This window comes from Dendrobium catenatum, unplaced genomic scaffold, assembly GCF_001605985.2.
Source record: "Dendrobium catenatum unplaced genomic scaffold, ASM160598v2 fragScaff_scaffold_716, whole genome shotgun sequence".
Classification (NCBI taxonomy): domain Eukaryota; kingdom Viridiplantae; phylum Streptophyta; class Magnoliopsida; order Asparagales; family Orchidaceae; genus Dendrobium; species Dendrobium catenatum.
In genome coordinates this window covers 16863262-16886273 of record NW_021319178.1, presented here as the reverse complement: position 1 = coordinate 16886273, position 23012 = coordinate 16863262, and the positions used below count along the sequence as shown (strand labels likewise).

General features: G+C 34.7%; 1 protein-coding gene across 2 annotated transcripts; it reads right to left on the bottom strand.

Moving 5' to 3' along the window:
• Positions 1-3643: 3643 nt before the first annotated feature.
• Positions 3644-12602, bottom strand: LOC110104066 (non-specific phospholipase C2). Of its 2 annotated transcripts, none has more exons than XM_028696128.1 (4): positions 11872-12602; positions 5737-6248; positions 5332-5511; positions 3644-4121 (listed from the first exon to the last, which is right to left on the bottom strand). In XM_028696128.1, exons 1-4 carry the CDS (start codon positions 12453-12455, stop codon positions 3817-3819), a joined length of 1581 nt encoding a protein of 526 aa, XP_028551961.1. In that variant the 5' UTR covers positions 12456-12602; the 3' UTR covers positions 3644-3816. The 2 variants fall into 2 exon arrangements, with proteins under 2 accessions (XP_028551961.1, XP_020688675.1); XM_020833016.2 differs by having other exon boundaries at positions 5731-6248; positions 11872-12600.
• Positions 12603-23012: the final 10410 nt, after the last annotated feature.

The following is a 23012-nucleotide window of genomic DNA, read 5'->3' as shown; positions in this document are numbered from 1 at the left end:
TATATATATATAATGTATATATAATAATAAAAAAAGGAGAGAGATGAAGAGAAATAATTTGCAAACAAATGGGAGCAATTTGAAGGAAGTCTCGGGGTTGATTCGGTCCACTGAAGTCCTCGGTCGTCGAGATTATCCGACCGAGGGAGCGCAAACACTACCTTCCAAATCTCCTCGCCGTTGATTCGCTCCGGCCGAGTCGAGCCAAAGGGCAAATGCCCTCCTTACCTCCCGGCATCGAGGAGGGGGCGCCAGAAGGCTGCTGGATTTTTGAGGAGACTAAAAATATTCTTTTTAAATTTAAATTAAATTGTTTAAATTAGCAGGTCGGACGCCCAAATTAGAAGACTTGAAGACTCTTTTATGAGATCGATTCCCTCTCCCAAATCTCCTCGTCGTTGATTTGATACGGCCGAGTCGAGCCACTCCCTTACCTCCCAGCATCGGGGAGGTGAAGTCGGGAGGCTGTCGAAATTTTGTCAAAAATTCAAGACTTAGAAAAATTTTGGACTTATTTGAATTTTTGAGAAAAGTGGAGAACATTCAATGAAGCAAAAATAATTAAATTAATAATGATTTAAATATATTATTTGATCAATTAATTTAAATTATTTAATCAGCAGATCGAGCACATTTGAAGATTCGAAGACTCCTTTTGGGATCGATTCGCTCTCTTAAATCTCCTCGCCGTCGATTTGATCCGGCCGAGTCGAGCTACTCTCTTACCTCCCGGCATCGGAGAGGGGACGTCGAGAGGCTGCCGAAATTTTCTCAAAATTTTTGAACTTAGACAAATCGAAGAATATTCATTTGATCAATTTAATTAATATAAAATGTTTCCAATAGTCCAGTTTATTTACAAACTACTGAGCAGCTCTGGAATACAATTACTCTATAAACAATTCTTTGGTAGCTCTCAAATTGGCAACCTTCCAAAGGGCTAAAGATCGACTCAAACATAAGAACAAAGGAGTTCTCCAACAAAGAACTCTAAAACTCTCAAAACAAAGTTCAAACTCTCTCCAACAAATCTCCAAGACTCTCAACAATGGCTCATGCACCTAACTGAGAGCTCTCTAATTTTCTTGGTACGAACACCTGCAAGCGAACAGACAAAAGTCAGTGTATCAATAAACAATATTAAATTAAATGCTGGAAAAAGTAGAATCTAGCTATTGCATGCAAAACAAAGTGCTGAAAGCTGTAAAAAAAATAATAATAATAAATGACAATACTAAAATAAAGCCACAAATTGTTGTAGTAGAAATAAAACTATGAACATAAAATAAGACACTAAATTTGACGTCGATGGAGCAATGTGTCTAAAGTTATGCCCTAGCTAATATGAATCCTATAGGTTACTTCTAATAGAAGCAGTAAATCCTCTCGACAATTCTTTCATTAAATATATATTTATTAAGTGAAGCAATAATTTCCTAAAATTCCTATGGCTACTTTCAATAAAAGTCGTAAGTCCAATCTTTAGGAGTAATAGTTAGAAAGCAACATAACTTTAGACTCCTTAATGGGCATCTTAGTCTATAGGACTAAGTTGTAAGACCCGCCACTTGGGCTACTTCTAAGCGAAGCAGTAAGACCCGCTTGTTAGGGAATTTCTAAACAATCGACCCTAAAACTAAAATTCAAATCCCTTAAATGGGCATCTTAGTCTATAGGACTATGTTGTAAGACCCGCCATTTGGGCTACTTCTAAGCGAAGCAGTAAGACCCGCTTGTTAGGGAACTTTTAAAACGAACGACCCTAAAACCAAAACTCAAATCCTTAATTGGGCATCTTAACCTATATGGCTAAGTTGTAAAACCCGTTATTAGGACTACTACTAAGTGAAGCAGTAAGACCCGTATGTTAGGGAAGTTCTAAATGAACGAACCTAAACCTAAAACTCAAACAAATTAGTGGGCCACCTCTAATAGAGGTTTCTAAATGAACGAACCTAAACCTAAAACTCAAACAAATTAGTGGGCCACCTCTAATAGAGGTTTCTAAATGAACGAACCTAAACCTAAAACTCAAACAAATTAGTGGGCCACCTCTAATAGAGGTTGTAAGTCCCACTATCAGGACCACTTTCAAATGAAAGCCATAAGCTCCTATCCAAATCAAATCATACGGGCAACTTCTAAGGAAGCTGTAAGCCCCAAACTAAACAAATTAACGGGCAACTTCTAAGGAAGCCATAAGCCTCAACCCAAATTAAACTAAACTAAATTAAAATTCACACATCTCCACTTCAGTTTATTCGGGATCCCTGAGAGGAGGCAACCCATGGCTGCTAATCAGATTCCCTGGACACTACAACTTCAGGGGAAATCTTGTTAAATATTAAACTCAATCTACCTCTGAAAAAATTAAAGAGAATCTATAAGTTCGTGAGAGCGAGGTTCGCATTATTTTAAATTTAAGATGATTTTTCCGGAGCGAACAATTATATGTGTATATTTCAAGAACCGTAAAAAATGAAGCTTGATGCTTAATTGAATTCTCCTCATCCTTTATGAAGATTGGGCGAGGATGCGTATCACATGTATGATGGAATTAGGGAAGTTAGGACTTAAAAAAATATTTTAATCTATAGGTATTAAATTAAGGTTGCGTTAGGGACGGCTTTCTTCTTGCTTCTTAAATAACATTTTAGCACAAAAATTAAAATTTTTTACTAAAAAATTGCTTTAAAAAGTAATAAAAAAGCCGTCCCAAATGAAAACCTAAGCTGGTGATTGTAACAACCTCCCTCAACATCAAAATGTGAATGGTATTCAATCAAAAACTTGTATTCAAAGTTAGTGTTACATCTTTGTTGGAGTTGGAAATATATCTTTAAAGATCATATAAATCCTCAAGGGCAAGAGACTGCCTACCTAGATGAACTTTGAAGGATTTAGAATACATTTGAAGATCCCTAGCATACCATTACTTAATCAAAGCAAAGGACCCTTGCGTTTTGAAGAAGTTCTTATTTGTGGTTTCCTTAAGAAGTTCTCACCATTAGGCGGCAATGTTGGTAGCGGCGGCAAGCAAAGAAGGGTAGAGGGTTAGGGGTGTTAATTTTTGATACGACCCGAAACACGACCCGAATCCGATCCCAAAAAATCCAGGTTAGGGTCAACCCGGACCCGAAACGGTCGGGTTCGAGTTCAACAAATCAACCCGTTTTAAAAATCGGGTCGGGTTCGGATTGACCCAACAACCTAAAAATTACCCGAAATTGACACGAAAACTCCTATTTGACTCGAAAACCAGAGATTGACTCATTTTTTACACAATTTTGACCCGAAAATCGAAGATTGACCCGATTTTGCCCGAAAACTAGCAATTTTAGATCAACTTCAGGTCATTCGTGTCTGGTTTGTTTGACCCGGACCCGAATCGGGTCGGATTCGAGTACGAAAAACTGACTCATTTTTAAAAAGGGTCGGGTTCGAGTTGACCCGAACAGTGTTGGGTTAATTCTGGGTTCGACCCGAACCCGACCCGTTGACCCAAATTGACACCCCTAAGGGTTAGGTGGCAATAAGAGAGCTTGTTTACAGTGAAAACGATATTCGATAAAAAAAAATGGGCACATTTACTTGACCTTTACAACTTGAATGCTAGAAAACTACATTCATCTCAAACAGGCCCTAAATAGAACTCATTAGATAATTGAGATTAAAATGACCCTATAGCCTATGGATAGATAAAAGTTATCCATTGATAAGAGGGTGCAAAGAACAAGCATTTACAATGCTTTGCAAGCATAAAGTTATAATAAGGATACAAAGTTGAGATATATGCTCTATACAATCTGCATCATTTTAAGGATGGCCAGCAGATGACATTGCTCTGGATGTTAGCGAAGGTCGCATCTTCACAATCTGCTCTTCATCGACGCCCATTCTCTTTGCAGCCATTGCAGCTTCAAGGAAACGTTTCATGGAGTTCTCCACATATGACAGCCCTTGTCTAACATTCATTTTCTTTATGACATTTTGGAAGTTTGACAGTAAGTGATCACCGTTGAGAACTGAAGCAAGTTGCGCAAGTTCCTGCTGGAACTCGGTCAGCTGTGCATCCTCGTTGGCTTCGGTTTTCCGGATCTTTGATGGGGTTGGAAGTTGGGCTGCGCAAATTGTGAAAGTAGGTTAAAAATCGATTTTTTATAATCAATTTCAAACTGGGTGAGAAGTAATAGGTTGAGAAAGAGGTGAAATCTAATTCAAATTGTGAGAGTGAAAAAAAAAAAAAGAAAAAAAAAAGCAAAGAATATCAATGCGTAAAAACATAATTTTTGGGGTTGTTTGGTAGCAGGATTTAGGCCGGATTTGAGACGGATTTCAGCTAAATCAAGCCAAATGGCCTAAAATGCAAAGCCAAATCTCACGCAAATGAAAGCCACCGTAGACAGAATATTCTGCCTTTTCGTGCTAAATCTTGGATTTCCGAAATCCTAGTTTTTGCCTGCTCAAGAGGAAGAGTCCGCTTGTTAAATTCATTCTATAGCCAAACAGTAACACGGGATTTAATAGGATTTATCGTGAATATTACCAAACAATTTTCAGGATTTAGGCCTCTCAGTATTTCTGAAATTCGGATTAAGCAGATTTACGAAATCCTACTTAAATCAAATCGTGGGTTCTACCAAACAACCCCTCTGCTGATAGAGATTTTATTATATTTCTATTGTGAAAATTTCAATCATTATTTCTCTAATACAGTTTTATTATTTAACAACAAAAGACATTTCGTAGAAAGAAATTTAATATCAAATCCACAGCTGCAGTGAAGCTGAGAACTCAACAGAATAATTCCTACAGGCCTTCCTCCGCCTCCATCTAATAAAATTTCTTTACTAGATGGAGATGGTAAATGGTATAGTCTTAGCATCAATAATTAGTTTCCAACGGGCAATAAGCCACGCCACAATTTGCTTTTTAGGGTAAAATTTAGGGTCGAAAACTCAACATTAGGCTCTGAAAATCGAACTGGAAGTGGCAAAATGGATTCAATGCAAAATAAATCTGTTCAACCACATTTGCTTTACAATAGATTTTTGAAACAATTGAATTCAGCTTTTAAACCCTTATCAATTTTCTTTCATTCAAATATGCTTTAGAAATAACAGATGTAACGGGAATATCTTCATTGAAGGTCAGGAATTTGTCTAATCACCTGTTTGATCGATAAAATTATGAATTCACATAAACGATGAAAAGCGAGAAGAAACAAACCTAAAAACTTCAATCATTATTCAGGTAAGTATACTGCACGTTCCTGAAAAGTTAAAACGACAATGTACCACAGAAACTGTAATAAATTCATGATCGACTTACTTGGACAATCAGTTCTAGGCTCCGTTCTTGTTTGCACGACGCTCTCAAAAGTTCCGGCCCATGCGTCTCTGTTTGTAAGGTGTGGTGATGGGAGATTAAATATTTTCTTCACTGTTGCAGGTATTGATGAATGTTCATATTCAGAAGTTGATGTTGGTGAACCATTGGTGCCATGAACAACTGCAAGGAAATTCATCAAGAAAAAAAACTTCTAAGCTGTGCCTAACTTCTTATGACAATTGTTGTTATTAAGGTTTCGTTTAAGGCGGCTTTATTATTGCTTCTTAAAGCAGTTTTTTAGTACAAAAATTAATTTTTTTACTAGAAAGCTGCTTTGAGAAGCAAAAAAAGTCATCCAAAACAAAGCCTAAAAGTAGGAAAGTTCAACTGATCACTCACCTGTACCCTTTTCAATCCAGGGAGAAACCATGATGGTAGGAACCCTAACTCCCAAACGGTCAAAACTGAAATTGTAAGGGCTTGGGCCAATCATTCCATCAGGATTTGGGACACCATTCACAGGGGTAGGAACATGATCGAAGTACCCACCATGCTCATCATAGGTAATGATAAGGAGAGTTTCATTCCATTGAGGACTAGCACGAAGAGCTTCGTATATCTCCTTGATGAACATCTGGCCTTGGTAAACATCATGGGAAGGATGATCATCAGTGGCTGGCCTAGTCTTGGAGTCCATGTATCGCTGTTCGATTACAGCGTAATTTGGAAGTTTGCCGCTGCTTGCATGAGCCTTGAATTGATCATCGTATGAGTGAAATTTGGTGACGTATTTCAACTTGCGAAGATTCCGGTAGAAGAGGACAGCGGGGATATTTTGGTAGTAAATACCGAAGGACAACCCGGCATCATCAATATTGTCAAACATTGTTCTCTGAGGAAAACCAAGTGCTAGCTTACTGCAAAGAATTGCAAACAGGAAGGTTGGTTGTTGAGATTTGATACGAGGGGAAAAAACTATCAATAAGAAGCATATTGACAATATTTTGTGACTAGTACACCAAAAAAATGTTATATCTTAGTCAACCAACTTTCTCCTGGCATTGTGAAGAGCTCAAATATGTAACATAGCATGATGAAATGATGCTAGTTTTATGATTGAGAAAATCAAAGATGACAGTCAGTAGAATTTTAGGGATGCATGCAAGAAATATCAGATGTATGGAAGCTATTCGTTTATTTAGAGGGTTGATGGAGAAGTTTAGAGAGAATAAGGAGGATCTACATATGATATTTATTGATTTAGAGAAAGCATGTGATAAAGTTTCAAGAGAAGTGCTATGGAGAGTTCTAGAAACGGAGGAGGTTAATAATGCTTATATTCAATTCATTAGGGATATGTATGTAGGAGTTGTTACTTGTGTTCAAATATAAGGTGGTTTGACTAAGTATTTTCCTATTTCGGTCGGATTATATCAAGGATTAGTCTTAAGCCCTTATCTTTTTTGCTTTAGTCATGAATGTTCTTACTAGACATTTGCAAGAAGATGTACGTTGGTGTATGTTTTTTGCTAATGATATTCTTCTGGTTGATAAAACTAGAGATGGAGTTGAAGGTAAACTTGAATTATGGAGGTCAAACTTAGACTCTAAAGGTTTTCATTTGAGCAGATCTAAAACCGAATACATTTGAGTGTAATTTTAGTAGTAATAGATCTAGTGGGGGGTTTGTGACTTTGAGCGATCAAGTCATTAATAAGTGTACTCATTTTAGATATCTTAGGTCTATTGTTCAGAGTGATGATGAAATAGATGGAGATATTATTAGCAAAATCAAAGTTGGACGGTTTAAGTGGAGGAATGCTTCGAGTTTATTGTGTGATAGAAAAGTACTACTCAAACTTAAGAAAAAGTTTTATAAGATGGTGATGAGACCTAGAATGCTTTATGGCGCAGAATGTAAGCCATTAAAAGAGAAACATAATATTAAGTTGAGTATTGCTGAGATGAGGATGCTCAGGTGGATGAGTGGATTTACTCTTAGAAACAGATACAAAACGAGCATATCCATGAAAAGGTTGAAGTAACTCTAATGACAAATAAGATTAGAGTCGCTTTAGATGGTTTGGTCATGTAAAATGTCAGTCTTCCGATGACTCTGTTAGGAGAGTAGATGTAATATATTTGGTCTCTGTTATGAAAGGTAGAGATAGACCTAAAACGACTTGGTTAGAAAATATTAGAAATGACATTTCTTTAATATATTTAAATGAGAATTTGACTTTTAACAGGAGTACATGACACAATGGAGAAAAAGGATTCATTTAGCCGACCCACATAGTGGGATAAAGGCTTAATGTTGTTTTTTTTTTTTTTTAGTTTTGAATTTTCATGGGTATTTGGGTAGCATTTTGAATATTTAGAATTAACCCCTCCGGTTGAGATCTACGTTCAGCACGACCACCATTAGTGTATTTAGAGATAATTTGTATTTTGTTGATTGAACCTTGTCAACTATGTGAACTTGCCGGCAGAGAATCGGGTTTGTCATTGGCATTATGCCTTTGTTAGTGAATTTTCATTATTTATAGGCCTTGAAGGCCTAAATATGAACGTATTAAAACAAATATCTTGGCTGACGCTGTGACCGTATATTTGTTTGATAGTTAGATCCATATCTATTTCTATCTACTCGTATAGAAGAATCGGGCTTAAACTTGGATTTCTCATTTGACCCACGCAACATCCTTAGACGCTCCCCTTCCTACCTATTGGTTCATCCCACCACCACCACCCCCAAATAACCACTCTCTCCCTACATAGCCACCGGCCCCCCTCACCCAAATCCCTAGCCCAACCACCGGCCCCTTCCCTTTGGGTTTCCCTCCATCAATGCTTGTAATTACCTCCTTCCTAATTGGATTTTTATATTTTGGGTAACTCAATCAATTTGCAAATTCAAATCTAATTGAATTTGAAATTCTTACCTAAAATACAAATCCTATTTTAGGAAAGTTGCCAAATTTTAGCCCTTTGAATTTTAAAATTAATTGGGAATTAATTAAGCCCTTCTAATTTAATAATCTAAATCAATAAGGCTTGATTTTAATTTCCAAATCCCTCTTTCTCCATGCCGTCGGCCCCCTCCTTCGGTCCCCACCTCCTAATTACTTTCCAACTTCAAGCTATTCTCCTTTGGGAGGATCTCAAATCCTCTTTCCTTCTTTCTTAGCCGCCCCCACCCTTTCCTAACTACAACCAAATCCTTTCCAAATTAAAAGGATTAATTGGGGAAATAATTGCTTGATTTCCCTCTACCTTCTTTTCTCTAAAAATCTGAACCAAATTCTCCCCACGCTCTCACCCTTGGCCGGCCAACTCTCTCCCTCTTTCCCTCTTGGATTCTTGAGATAATCTCCTCCCTCTCGAGAGAAGTCTGTAAGGGAAAGTCAAGACCTTCATCTACAATACTACAACCAAGGAATCGATGAATGGCCGATCCCAAGCTTGATTCTGAATTCGTCTACAACAAGCAAGGAAACATCGACATTCTCTAGTCAACATTCTTCGATGTCAACCCGAAAGTCGACAACTCCGTCGAAGAATATTTGAATTGCATAATCTTCACACTATCTGAAGCAATCGAAGAATAGTTCGCCAACGTTCAATGGCAAATTGCTTCCGGTCCTCGACAAGGGTGAACTTCTTCCACTTTTCATTTATCTTCTAAATCCTCTGATCTTGTAGGTTGTGATTCAAACACAATGATTCATGCCAAGCTCTTTGCCTTCGCTTAGTAAACATAATATTTGTGTTCTTGATTTTCTATGTGTTAATCTCAATGTTAACTTAAGAATTTTTATTGAATAACTACTTAATTTGCATTTTGAATGAAATTCTAAATTACTTTAGTGATTTAAGTTCTTAGCATGTGATTTGGCCTAAGCGTAGCTACCCCACATTCGTTTTTTATCATCGTTTATTAGTTAACAGTCTTAATTACTATTTGCTCTTATTCAAAACGTGCAAGTTCTTCTCACATTCATTAAAATCATATTTAGTCCTGCATCAATATCCTTACATGTATACGGGCTAATATGATTAAATGTGCACTTCTGTGCTCGTGTGTATACATGTTGCAATACACGTGTGGGGGCATTTTAAAATGTTTAATTCTAGTCAGTTGTACGGGCAACTGTCATTTGAACACGTGCGATGCTCTTTTTAGGAACTTGTAGGCTTGCGGCATTGGCGTCGGGTTTGGTTGCTAGGTAAGGTTCACGGTTTGGAAAGCTCTCAGAACATGGAAGGTCATCGAAGGCTGGCGGCTTTTGCGTCTTTGGCGTCGGGTTCGACTGCTAGGTAAGGATAGGGTAGAGGAGGTCAGCTAGGGCAGGTTGTGGGGAGGCATCGGCTTCGATTAGAGCAGACAATGGGAGAGATCGCAAGGATGGGTTCGATTTGGAGCAGAGAAGGGTATAGTTGAGTGAGGATCGGCAAGTGAAAGGGGCTGCTAGAGGGCTCTGCGTATGAAGGGACCGGAGATGCAATAGGTTGTAAGGCTTGTGGTTGTTGTTTGGATCAGAGGTAGGATGCATCAGTTTGCATGGAGGCTGGTTGGAGATCGCGAGGTTTTGAAGGAAGAATGGGAAGGGGAAGAAGCGGGAAGAAGTTTGTGTGCGGGAGTGAAGGAAATGCCAAAGAAGTTCGATGTATGAGGCTTTGGTCACGTTTTAACATCCTGTAGACTAATCGCAGAAGCGAGATTTGAGAAGGAATTGCGCACGCGGGGCATGGCGACTGCATTTGGCGTCGTTCACAGGACTGTAGGATGCGACACTATAGCAAACGGTAGGAATTCTGCAGGATATTCAGAGGATTTCGACAGAGGTAATGATTTGAGCCTCTTTTTTATTATTTCATTATTTTATTATTTTATTTCTTGCTCTGTTAGAAAGGTCAAAAAATACGAAGAAGATCCAGGTTAAATTCGGACTGCTCCATCGGACAATCAATAATGATTCTCTTGATCATAAAGCATTTGTTCAGTATTCAAGTGTATTAATGATGTAAGAATTGAGTAATCTTAGGCTCGTTGGATTTGCCTGGTTGAGCCGCTCAATTTGACTATAAGTCTATAAGCATGCTATATTTGGATATAATTTGTTAATCAAACTAATACCCTAAGTTTTTCAATATGCTTTAAGCCCTACATTTTTGTGTCCATTTAGGCTCGAATTGGACCGATTTAGTATTGTTAGGTTTTTCTCGCTAGGACATTCATTTTTACTATAAATTTGTTGAAATTGATGTTCCGATTATCTTGAACTTAATGTTGGAAGTTGTCATCTAAGATATGCCTCGAGATTCGTGCTAGATCAAAACGATTTAGAAGACGTGTATCAATGATATATATATATATATATATATTCAACTCTTATTGAGTCGAATAAAGTCAAAAGCGCTTTTATTCATATTCAACTGCTAGTGAACTACCTAAAATTCCAGACCAAATTCAACTTGTTTGTTTACCGATAATCCTTTTGACATCAGTGCCAAAACTTTAATAAAAAAAGAAACATGCATGCAGGACAGCTGCCCATGAAAAGCAAAATTGCAAAGCATTTTCTGAACCAAAGAATTTGCGTTAACCATTTTTATTTGAAAGTAAATCGGTAATATTTTTTATCTGAAAAAAATAATTATTTAAGCAGAATATTAATTTCCAATATAAGAATCATTGTCTTATAAATGTCTAAAATTGACAATAACATCAAAGATATTTCTTACAATCTAACAAATTCTTTTCGAGTAAATTTGCAGAGCAAATTATTTCCCTTATCTAGATATTTCTTGGGAGTACCACAATGATTGTCCATTATTTTTTCGCTAGTCACATCATCTTTTTTTAATCGAAATTTATTCAAAATTACTAACATGCCAGCCACTAGATTACTTTAAGAGAAAATGATACAAATGGTAAACAAATGGCTGAATGATTACTAAACTAGCCTTCTGCTTTTTCATAATTAATATAAAATAGGGTAAGGTTGGTAAATCTGATTATTCGGTTGCGTTTTTGGTCAGTTGTTGGTTTATGTGTATTGCTCATGAAGTCTTCTTAGAAAAAATTCTATAGGAGATTATGGAGCTAAACCCCTATGTTTCCGAGTTTTTTTTTTTTTTTTTTTGACAGGTTAAGAAATTCGAGCGCCAATTCATCGCTTACCGCTGAGCCCACCTTACTTAAACAAATTATTAAACCTGAAATAAATAATATCAATCGCCTTCTTCTAGCCTTATCGAGCTTCTAATGCTACCTAAAGCATCTCGCATGACATAAAATCTCATCAGTTTTTTTAATAACTGTTGCATCAATTCAGAAAGAGACCCATAAATATAAAAAAAATAAACACAAGACGCAAGAACGGTATCCTGATCAATGGCACGAGAACACGCATACAAAAACAAAATTCAGCAATTCAATTAAAAATTCTGCATCTTCGTTTTTGTCAATTTCTTTATCAGAATTTCTAACCTAACTAGAAATTTGGGGCTCGAAATTGGTTGAATTAGGCTTACCCAGCATCATTACTTGTAGCACCGTGTGAGGTTGCCGAGTGAACATAGAGGCGGTTGGGCTGAGTGGATGAGGGCACAGATGCAAACCACCGGTCAAAAACGGCGAACTCCGACACCAGCTCCTGATAAACCGCTACCATCTCTGGTGGAAACCCGTTCATCACAGCCTCTGTCATGTTCGCCGACATTGACGTCGCCTGCTGCACGAACCCATTCATCGGCGCCGGCGATGCCGAGGTATCGTTCGAGCCGAACACCTGCTCTCGGATCGCATCGAAAGAGTGGCCCGGGTCCGGATCCACGAACTGCGCCCCGTCCTTGAAGTAAACCCTAGCGGCCTTCGGGTCCGACGTCGACGTAGGGTTCCACTCCGATCCGTCCACTCCGTTGATCTCAGGGTTAAGCCGCTTCATCCAACCTAGCATGTGGTCGAATGACCTGTTCTCCATTACCACTATCACCACCGTCTTAATCGGGCCGCCGGCTGCCGCCAGCTCATCGCCACAGACAATGAGAAGGAACAATGCGTACCAGAGCACCGACAGCTGTGGCGAATTCAACCTTTTGCTATGCCTCTTCTCCATTTTGTGTTTATCTCGGCTTGTACAGAGCAGTTCTTCAAGAAGTGGAGCTGTGGGTGGGGAAGAGGAGCTGCCTCGGGAAGGCGCGTGTAGGCTGAAACCACCGCAGCACGTGTAGCTTTATAAAGGCGTCTGAGCTCTTTGGTGATGCTGCATTTTATAACGATGGAAGAAAAAAATGGTTGAAGTAGATAAAAATAATAATAATAACGAATAAATTAATTTTCTTTTAAATAAGGAAATAAAAAATTAGCACTGAATATAATTTAAATAAGGATAATAAATAATTTCACTAAAGAACAGATCTCTTATTAAAAAAATTTAGCTTTTTTTTTAATATGGTAGCACACTCAGCATACCATTCTAGGCAGCATGGGCGGAACCGGCTTTAACTTTGAGGGGGGGCAAAAATACAACATAAAAATAATTAAATATTAAAAAAATAATATTATATATCTATATATTACGAAAAGTTTTTTTAAAAAATTAAGCAAGAAAAATTAAGAAAAAATGTGTAATTAAATTGTTATTAAAAGCATGAAAGAGAATATTAGAACTAAATGTAAAGAAATATATAGATATTTTAGGACAAGTTAGGACAAAAGAATTTTTAGGGGGGGCAAAAAAATTTTTTACTCTCTTATAATTTTTTTTTTTTAATTTTACTCCTATAAAAAAAAAATTTTTTTTTGAGGGGGGGCAATTGCCCCCCCTAAGCTCTTCATAGTTCCGCCCCTGCTAGGCAATTAAAGTTCAAATCTCAGGTATTTAGCATATATATCTTGGTCTGTGCCATCCCTAAAATTTGCATGATCACATGAGAAAAATAACAGTTCTAATTTTAGGCTTTTTTACACGACTCAAGGAGACTAAAGTTTCATTTGCGACGACTTTCTCCCTGTTCTTAAAACAATTTTTTAGTATAAAAATTTTTTAAAACAGTTTTTTACTAAAAAATTTAATTTTTTGTACTAAAAAATGGCTTTATGATCCAGAAAGAAAGTTGTCCCAAATGAAACATAAGACTTCCTTTATGGTAGTTTTCTTATTATTTTGTAAACCTGCTGGAGAGAATAACTTTTGAAGCTTTCTAAAAAGTAGGTTTTAGATAAAACTCTTAACAATTGAAGCTTACTTATAGCTAGAAGCTATAGCAAAATAAGGGAGTGGTTATGTGTGGCTTTCTCTTTTAATAGATTTAATAAAACTCTTATGTAACTATTTATAATACTGAAGTTTTACTCATAAAATTCTCTTTGGCAACTACAATGGATGATATTATGAGAAGGCCAAGAAGTGACGTGGCTATTAGTCAGACTTAACTAAGTGCTCTATAGACAAGTATAGCTTCTATTATCAATCGATTGGGTATTGTTGATTAAGGCTTCATTTGTGACGGCTTTCTTACTGCTTTTAAAAAAAAAATTTATAGTATAAGATTTCTTGAACTAAAAATTTTTTAGACTAAAAAGCTGCTTTAAAAAAAAGTAAAAAAGCTGTCTCAAATGAAGCCTAAGTTTATTATTATTTAATATTGAATATAGACTATAGATGTGTATAGGCGATTTTCTTGATTTTAATTGTGCTCATTCAAGTGACATGATGATGTTTTTTACTTAGCTGATTTGCATGATTTGTGATCTAAGATTAGAGTTAATTCAATTATCTTGGTCGAGTGATTTGTATGATTAATATTTTTCTTAAGAGATTAGATAAATTTAATTATAAATATTAGAAGTTCGTCCCTAACACTGAGCTCCCACTATTATAAAGAAAGTATATATCTCACTCTTGAGAAAAATTATTACGTTCGGGTCCGATTTCGTCCGAAGACCATTAAAAATGCGCCACGTCATCTAAAAAATTATACGGCACTCGGTACGGAGCACTCGGTATAGAGCAAGAACCGTTCTCCTGTTCGATGTCCACACATAATAATCGCTTCTAAGCCATAAAGTCATGTGCCACAACAGCTAGTAGTTGGCAAGCTGTCCACATCAGCAAATGTGAAAGGAGGATTATGGGCTTGACTACGCTGCTAAGAGCAGTCACTTCACGTTGTCACTGGCAGAACGCAGCTGCCATTTATGGGCCCATCTTCTTGTTTTGATCTCAAACGGGCCCATCTTCTTGATGGTGATCTTAAACGGGCCCACGTTACAGCACAATTATTTGCTAAATTAGTATGCACAGTTCAGCTGCCCTTTTGTTTTAAAAAAATGATATGCATATTTAAACTTTGTTTATGATTATTATGATATTGACATAAATTATTTGAATTTACATGCTTTCATTAGACTTCATTGTTTTTAGGTCATCCTAAGATATCCTTTATGTTTAATTATAACCATCATTATAGATAGTTTTCGATGAGAGATATTTTCTTGCTTAGTTCGATGACTTTTAAATTTTAATTTTTTTTATTGCCGAATTAGGTTATAAAATATCTAGGTTATTCATACTAGGTCAATTTTAGGCATAGCTATTTAGACATAAAATTTCATTTTGAGTAGCCTTTTGAAATCGAAGAAAGTGGTGATAGCCACTTGTTGTAGTATTAAGATCTACTCCAATGCTATTTAATAGGTTAGTTCATGCTGCATCGCATCACTGCGTGACTGCATCGGTCGGTCAGTCTGTGTCGAATTGACTGATCGATTCACTTCCACTACCGCACGGCCTGCATCGATGCCGTTGCCTTGCCGCTATAGCCACCTTATTGCTGACACCGCCTTTCGCTGCAGCTGCCAACGGCCCTTGCCACTGCTACTGTCGCTTCCTTTCTGGTCTGAGTGTCTGACGGGATTTGGCTGAATAAGCATGAAAACTAAGGGTGGTGGCTGACTTACAAGTCGGGTCGGGTTGAGCCGAATCAAAAGCGGGTCGGGTTCGAGTCTGGGAAATTGACCTGTTTTAAAAAATGGGTTAGGTCGAATAATGCCGGGTGAGTTTCACGTTAGATCCGAACCCGACCCGTAACCCATTTTGATAGTCCTAGATATAATGTAATTTGTTTTCAATTTGACCTAATACTTTCAAGATAGACTGATATTTTATCTATTGTAACCTATGAATTCCAAGGTGGATAAGGGTTATTTATGTCCCAAGTCAAGTATATGACTTCGAAGATAGAACTAAGGCTTAAGATATTTAAGTCTAGTCTATGACTTTCAGTACATATTAATGATATTGTAGGCTAAGTTATGTCTATGGCTTTAAGAATGACTAGGTTTATTTAGGTCTGACCTATTGGTTTAAAAATAGTCTAAAAGTTGTGTTCAAGTTAGCATATTAATTTGAAGATAGACTATGATTTAAGAGGATCAAGTTGATTTCATGATTTTTAATACTTACTGAGGTTTAGTTTACTCTAACATATAAAATTCAGGTTAACTATAATTTATTAGAGATGAGGTATATTTTTCAATTTGGCCTCGAAAAATGATATAGTGCAACCAGTTAGTTTAGGAAGATAGGGTCATTAAAGATTTAAGGTTCGAGAATCTAGTCTGCTAAGGTTGAGAATTATACTATTCCAAAAGACAAGTCAATAAATGGGCCCCTAATAATATGGTAGACTTTATAAAAGTATATTGCACATATTAACATTGATCAAAGAGGAAAAATTTTAAGCTCCAAGTCTAGTCTAGTCTATGGTGTCCAAGATCAACTAAGATTTCATTACATTTATTAAATCAATTTTAAGATTTATTATAATTTGTTAGGACCTTACTTATGAATTTCAAGGTAGTTATAAAGATTCATAAGAAATTACTAGGCATATAAACTCAAAAAGCTAGTTAGGATTCCTAAATTTAGTTTAACAAATGGAATTCAAGAACAAAAAATAAATTTAGTATATTCTAACGTATGAATTTTATGGTCGAATCAGGTTCATCAAGAATTAACTTATGAAGTTCAAAGTAGTTAGGAAGATCAAAGATATAACCTCAAAATTTTGAATTTAAGATGAAGTAGGGTTTATCTCGAATTAACATATAGATTTTAAGGGTAAACTAGAGTTTATCTTGTACTAAGCAATATAACAAAGTCTAAGTATGTCATATATAATGTTTGTAAGTATAACATTCAAAATTATTAGTTAATATTATTCGAAGATAAAATAGTACCAAGCTATGATAGGTTTAAGTAACTTGAATATATTACACACACAAAATGATAACATATATAAGGACATCTCTTCTAAATTTAAGATTGTGTTTGCTAAAATGGGGAAGCTTATTAAGATTATAATGCAAATAACTAAATATTTCCATAACATATATAAAGAATCTTCAAAGCTAGAACTCAATAGTTTGTTCAAAAATGTTTATAACTTAAAACAACACTGTGTTCTATTATTGAATCTGTTAATTTATTTACATACAAATTAAAATTTCTAATAAGAAAATGCACATATATTCTTTCTAATTCATGAAAGACTATAAAGGAAACACATAATTTTTTAATTTCCTTAATATATGTTCTTAGGTTATGATGCTTCTTTAGAATTTGACGCTTAATAAGACGCAATAGAGAAAAAGAATTCATATAGCCGACCCCACATAGTGAGTTAAAGACTTGACGTTGTTGTTGTTGTATCTTCATATACTAACTTAGGAACTATATGAATTTTGGTATGGAATTTTATGTAAGGATTGTAACATGTATTACTTTTATCATAAGCACATATTTTATGTGCACTATTAATGATTTTTTAGTGGAGCACCAAAGTGAAATATAATTATCATTATTGTGCTCAAAATATAGAATATTGTAGTAAACTAGAGAGAAGATGTACATGAGAACATAATAACGACTCTTTCTGGCATATTTTTCATAGGAAAATATCGCTTGTTTTGCAAAAACTGACGAACGTGCTGGCGGATTGGCAGCCAGTAATGTTTCGGTGGTGTATCCACCAGAAAATTCGTCATTAAGTTACCGGCTAAATATCTGACGATGTAGCCGCTTTTACCAACGGATATGATTCCACCGAAAATGCTGCCGTTAAATCGAGATTTTCCTTATAGTGGTTCATGTATAAGGGTAACAAATTTTTTATTTTTATTTTTTTGGGTTCATCTACCCCCACAATTTCTTAAAGGATTCATGTCATTATTGTTCGACAAGTTTTACGCTGGCTGTCGACTACCTAACACAACCCTCCACTTTTCTCATCCAGGACTTGGGACCTGGCAACGGCAACCCTCCACAAAAATAAGAAGTTTTGTTATAAAAATTGGTTTAATTTTAAAAATTCTGATAATTGAAAAATATATAAAGTGGCTCGTAAGGATGCTAAGAAAGCAATATGCGATGCAAAGGCATTAGCTTTTAGTGATTTATATAATAGATTAGATACTAAAGAGGGAGAAAGATATATGTATAAGTTAGCCAAACAAAGAGATAGGAGTAATAAGGATTTAGTTCAAGTGAAGTGTATTAAAGATGAAGATCAAAAAATACTTTTCTTAGAAGATGATATTCAACAAAGATGGATGAGATATTTTGCTAAACTTTTTAATGAAGATTGTAAAAATAAGATTGACTATAGTGACCTTAGCACCCTAGATGAAAATAAAGATTTATGTTTTTATCGGCGTATTAGTAAAACCGAAGTTAGAGAGGCTTTAAAGAAAATAAAGGGTGGAAAAGCTGTTGGACCTGATGATATTCCAATAGAGGTGTGGAAATGCTTAGGAGATGAAGGAATTTCATGACTTACTAAACTTTTTAATACTATTTTGAAGACTAAGAAGATGCCAGATGAGTGGAGAATGAGTGTGTTAATTCCTATTTTTAAGAATAAAGGTGATGTACAAGATTGTGCGAATTATAGAGGTATTAAGTTAATTTTTTTTGCATCTTGGCCTCAAAGCCAAGCAATAAATTATTTGAATTTACATGCTTTCATTAGAAGTTTTTAGGTCATCCTAAGATATCCTTTATGTTTAATTATAACCATCATTATAGATAGTATTCGATGAGAGATTTTCTCACGCTTAGTTCGATGACTTTTAATTTTTTTTTTTTTATTGCCAAATTAGGTTATAAAATATCTAAGTTATTCATACTAGGTCAATTTTAGGCATAGCTATTTAGACATAAAATTTCATTTTGGGTAGCCTTTTGAAATCGAAGAAAGTGGTGATAGCCACTTATTGTAGTATTAAGATCTACTCCAATGCTACTTAATCGGTCAGTCCACGCCGCATCACGTCATTGCGTGACTGCATCAGTCGGTCAATCCGTGTCGCATTGACTGATTGATTCACTTCACCTACCGTACAACCTGCACTGTTGTCGCTGCCTTGCCGCTGTAGCCACCTCGTTGCTGACACCGCCTTTCGCTGCAGCTGCCAGCGGCCCTGGCCGCTGCTGTTACCGTTTCCTTACGGGTCTGAGTGTCTGTTCGGATTTGGTTGAATAAGTTCGCCAACTGAGGGTAATAGCTGACTTATAAGTCGGGTCGGGTTGAGTCGAACACAAAGCGGGCCGGTTCGAGTCCAGGAAACTAACCTGTTTTCAAAAATGGGTCGGGTCGAATAATGTCTGGTGAGTTCCACGTTGGATCCGAACCCGACCCGTGACCCCATTTTGACAGTCCTAGATCTAATGTAATTTGTTTTCAGGTTGACCTAATACTTTCAAGATAGATAGATATTTTATCTACTGTAACCTATGAATTCCAAGGTGGATAAGGGTTATTTATGTCCCAAGTCAAGTATATGACTTTAAAGATAGAACTAAGGCTTAAGAGATTTAAGTCTAGTCTATGGCTTTCAGTACATATTAATGATATTGTAGGCTAAGTTATGTCTATGGCTTTAAGAATGAGTAGGGTTATTTAGGTCTGACCTATTGATTTAAACATAGTCTAAAATTTATGTTCAAGTTAGCATATTAATTTGAAGACAGACTACGATTTAAGAGGATCAAGTTGATTTCATGATTTTTAAGACTTACTGAGGTTTAGTTTACTCTAACATATGAAATTCAGGTTAACTCTAATTTATTAAAGATGGGGTATATTTTTCAATTTGGCCTCGAAAATTGATATAGTTCAACAAGTTAGTTTAGGAAGATAGGATCATTAAAGATTTAAGGTTCGAGAATATAGTCTGCTAAGGTTGAGAGTTATACTATTCCAAATGACAAGTCAATAAATGGGCCACTAATAATATGGTAGACTTTATAAAAGTATATTGCACATATTAACATTGATCAAAGAGGAAAAATTTTAAGGTCCAAGTATAGTCTAGTCTATGGTGTCCAAGATCAACTAAGATTTCATTAAATTTATTAAATGAATTTTAAGATTTATTATAATTTGTTAGGACCTAACTTATGAATTTCAAGGTAGTTATAAAGATTCATAGGAAATTACTAGGCATATAAACTAAAAAAGCTAGTTAGGATTCCTAAATTTAGTTTAACAAATGGAATTCAAGAAAAAAATAAATTTAGCATATTCTAATGTATGAATTTTATGGTTTAATCGGGTTCATTAAGAATTAACTTATGAAGTTCAAAGTAGTTAGGAAGATCAAAGATATAATGTCAAAATTTTGAATTTAAGATGAAGTAGGGTTTATCTCGAATTAACATATAGATTTTAAGGGTAAACTAGAGTTTATCTTGTACTAAGCAATATAACAAAGTCTAAGTATGTCATATATAATGTTTGTAAGTATAACATTCAAAATTATTAGTTAATATTATTCGAAGATAAAATAGTACCAAGCTATGATAGGTTTAAGTAACTTGAATATATTACACACACAAAATGATAACATATATAAGGACATCTCTTCTAAATTTAAGATTGTGTTTGCTAAAATGGGGAAGCTTATTAAGAATATAATGCAAATAACTAAATATTTCCATAACATATATAAAGAATCTTCAAAGCTAGAACTCAATAGTTTGTTAAAAAATGTTTATAACTTAAAACAACAGTGTGTTCTATTATTGAATATATTAATTTATTTACATACAAACTAAAATTTATAATAAGAAAATGCGCATATATTCTTTCTAATTCATGAAAGACTATAAAGGAAACACATAACTTTTTTATTTCCTTAATATATGTTCTTAGGTTATGATGCTTCTTTAGAATTTGACGCTTAATACGACGCAATAGAGAAAAAGAATTCATATAGCCGACCCCACGTAGTGAGTTAAAGACTTGACGTTTTTGTTATTGTTGTACATATACTAACTTAGGAACTACATGAATTTTGGTATGGAATTTTATGTAAGGATTGTAACATGTAATACTTTTATCATAAGCACATATTTTATGTGCACTATTAATGATTTTTTAGTGGAGCACCAAAGTGAAATATTATTATCATTATTGTGTCAAAATATAGAATATTGTAGCTAACTAGAGAGATGTACATGAGAACATAATAACGACTCTTTCTGGCATAATTTCCATAGGAAAATTTTGCTGGTTTTGCAAAAACTGACGGATGGCCGACAGTAATGTTTCGGCGGTGTATCCATCGGAAAATTCATCATTAAGTTACCGGCATAATATCTGACGGTGTAGCCGCTTTTACCAGCGGATATGACTCCACCAGAAATGCCACCGTTAAATTTAGATTTTCCTATAGATTCATGTAGCCGACCCCACGTAGTGGGATAAAGGCTTGATGTTGTTGTTGTTGTTGTTGTTGTATTTTTTTGGGTTCATCTACGAGGCTAACAAAATATTTGTATATTCCATTGACAAAATTTTTTGAAGGAACCAAGGAAGTCATATATGCACCTAGAATATTTAGTGTTAGTTAAATATTATTGTAAGTATAAATTTTACAACTTATATTGGGTTAAAAGAGCATATTTAGAGTAAAAAAAAATGAACAATTAATTCAGCCTGGAGATGAATTAAAAAAAATTTCTTTTTCACTAAGAGTACATTTTATCACATGTTGTGCAAATATAAAAAATATTTGTGATAATTTTATAATCATATTATTAAATCTATAATATACAAGTACATCAATATTTGATTAATTAAAATCAAAGTAAAGAGAGATATGAATCCTCAAATTCAAGAAAAATGATAGTTATATTTTTCCGACAGCTTACTTCAAAATTAAAAAAAAAAAATGATTTTATGTAAAGTTCTTACAAAACTAAAAATATTTGATGTTATGCAATGAATTACTTGATAAACGACTAAATTTTGTTGATATTATCTACCTCATTACCTATTTAAGAGATTTTGATGATAACAAATATATGCTTGGATGCTCTAATTTGTGTCCTAAGTATTTCAGGTGTAATGATGTGCATTGTAATTGTTTATGGGATTTACATTGCACAACTCAAGATCAATCAAATGTTGAGATTAAGATGGACCAAGATGCATAATTTGAAGCCTTTTACATTATCGTAGGAGTTTGTTAATGGTACTTGCATATTTTGATTTGCTCACAATCTAAATATCTTTTGATTATATATTAATCTTGATATAAAAATCTATAAGATTTCTTTAATAAATAAATTTTATAATCAACATTGATTGATTAATTATTATCAAATATAGAAAGTTATATAATTAGGGAATTAAAGATAATAAGTTTATATGACAAAATTTTTATTATGTAGTTATTTTAAACTGACTTATTTCATATATATTAATTAATGTATGATTAATTTTATATATATTACATAATATTATTATATTAATATTCAATATATACTTAAATATTTAAAATTATGCATGAGTTGTTATTGTACTAAATATGATCATATTATGTCGAAAACGTGGTCTAATTTTTATTGCATTAGATTGTTGGGATTCTGTAGATATAAATTGATATATTATATGACAAATTTGAATTTCATTTCAATTTATAATGAATTTCCTAATGTTATCGGATTTAAATAAAAGCTGCTACTAGCCGTTTTAGCCCTATTTTGGATGCATATGATGACTTTTTGACCTTCCGAGGTGATTAAAGTTAATTTGTAAGATCACCTCAAATATTGTGGATATTTTATTGCAAGATTATTTGAGCTTATTTTATTTACATCAAATTATATTTTTCATTTTATTTATCTAAGTAATTTGACTTAAAGAAGTTTTAATTATAATTAGATTGGGTTGTACTCGCCCGTGTAGGAGAGTACTTAGGTTGTAAAGAACTTTTTCGGTTTAAAGAAGTGAGGTTTGCAAAGCAAACCTGGGATTAGTGAATTCTAGCCCGAGAGTTGGCTAGCGTGGACGTAGGTCGGATTGGAATCCGGGCCGAACCACGTAAAAATATTGTGCCTCTTATATTCATTCCTTGTATTTATTTTTCTGTTTTTTTATAAAAAATATTGTGTGATTACTTACTCCTTTCAAAATTATTTTAAAATCATTTTATTTTTCTTCTTTTAATAAAAATTTTGCAAACCCCAATTCACCCCCCCCCCTCCCTCTTGGGGTGCCATAGTCATCCAACAATTTTTCTATAAACTTCTTGTTGCGTCTAGGCGTATTTGCGATGGTAGAGAAATATAAAGTTTAATGTCTTAGCATTGTACGAAAATCCG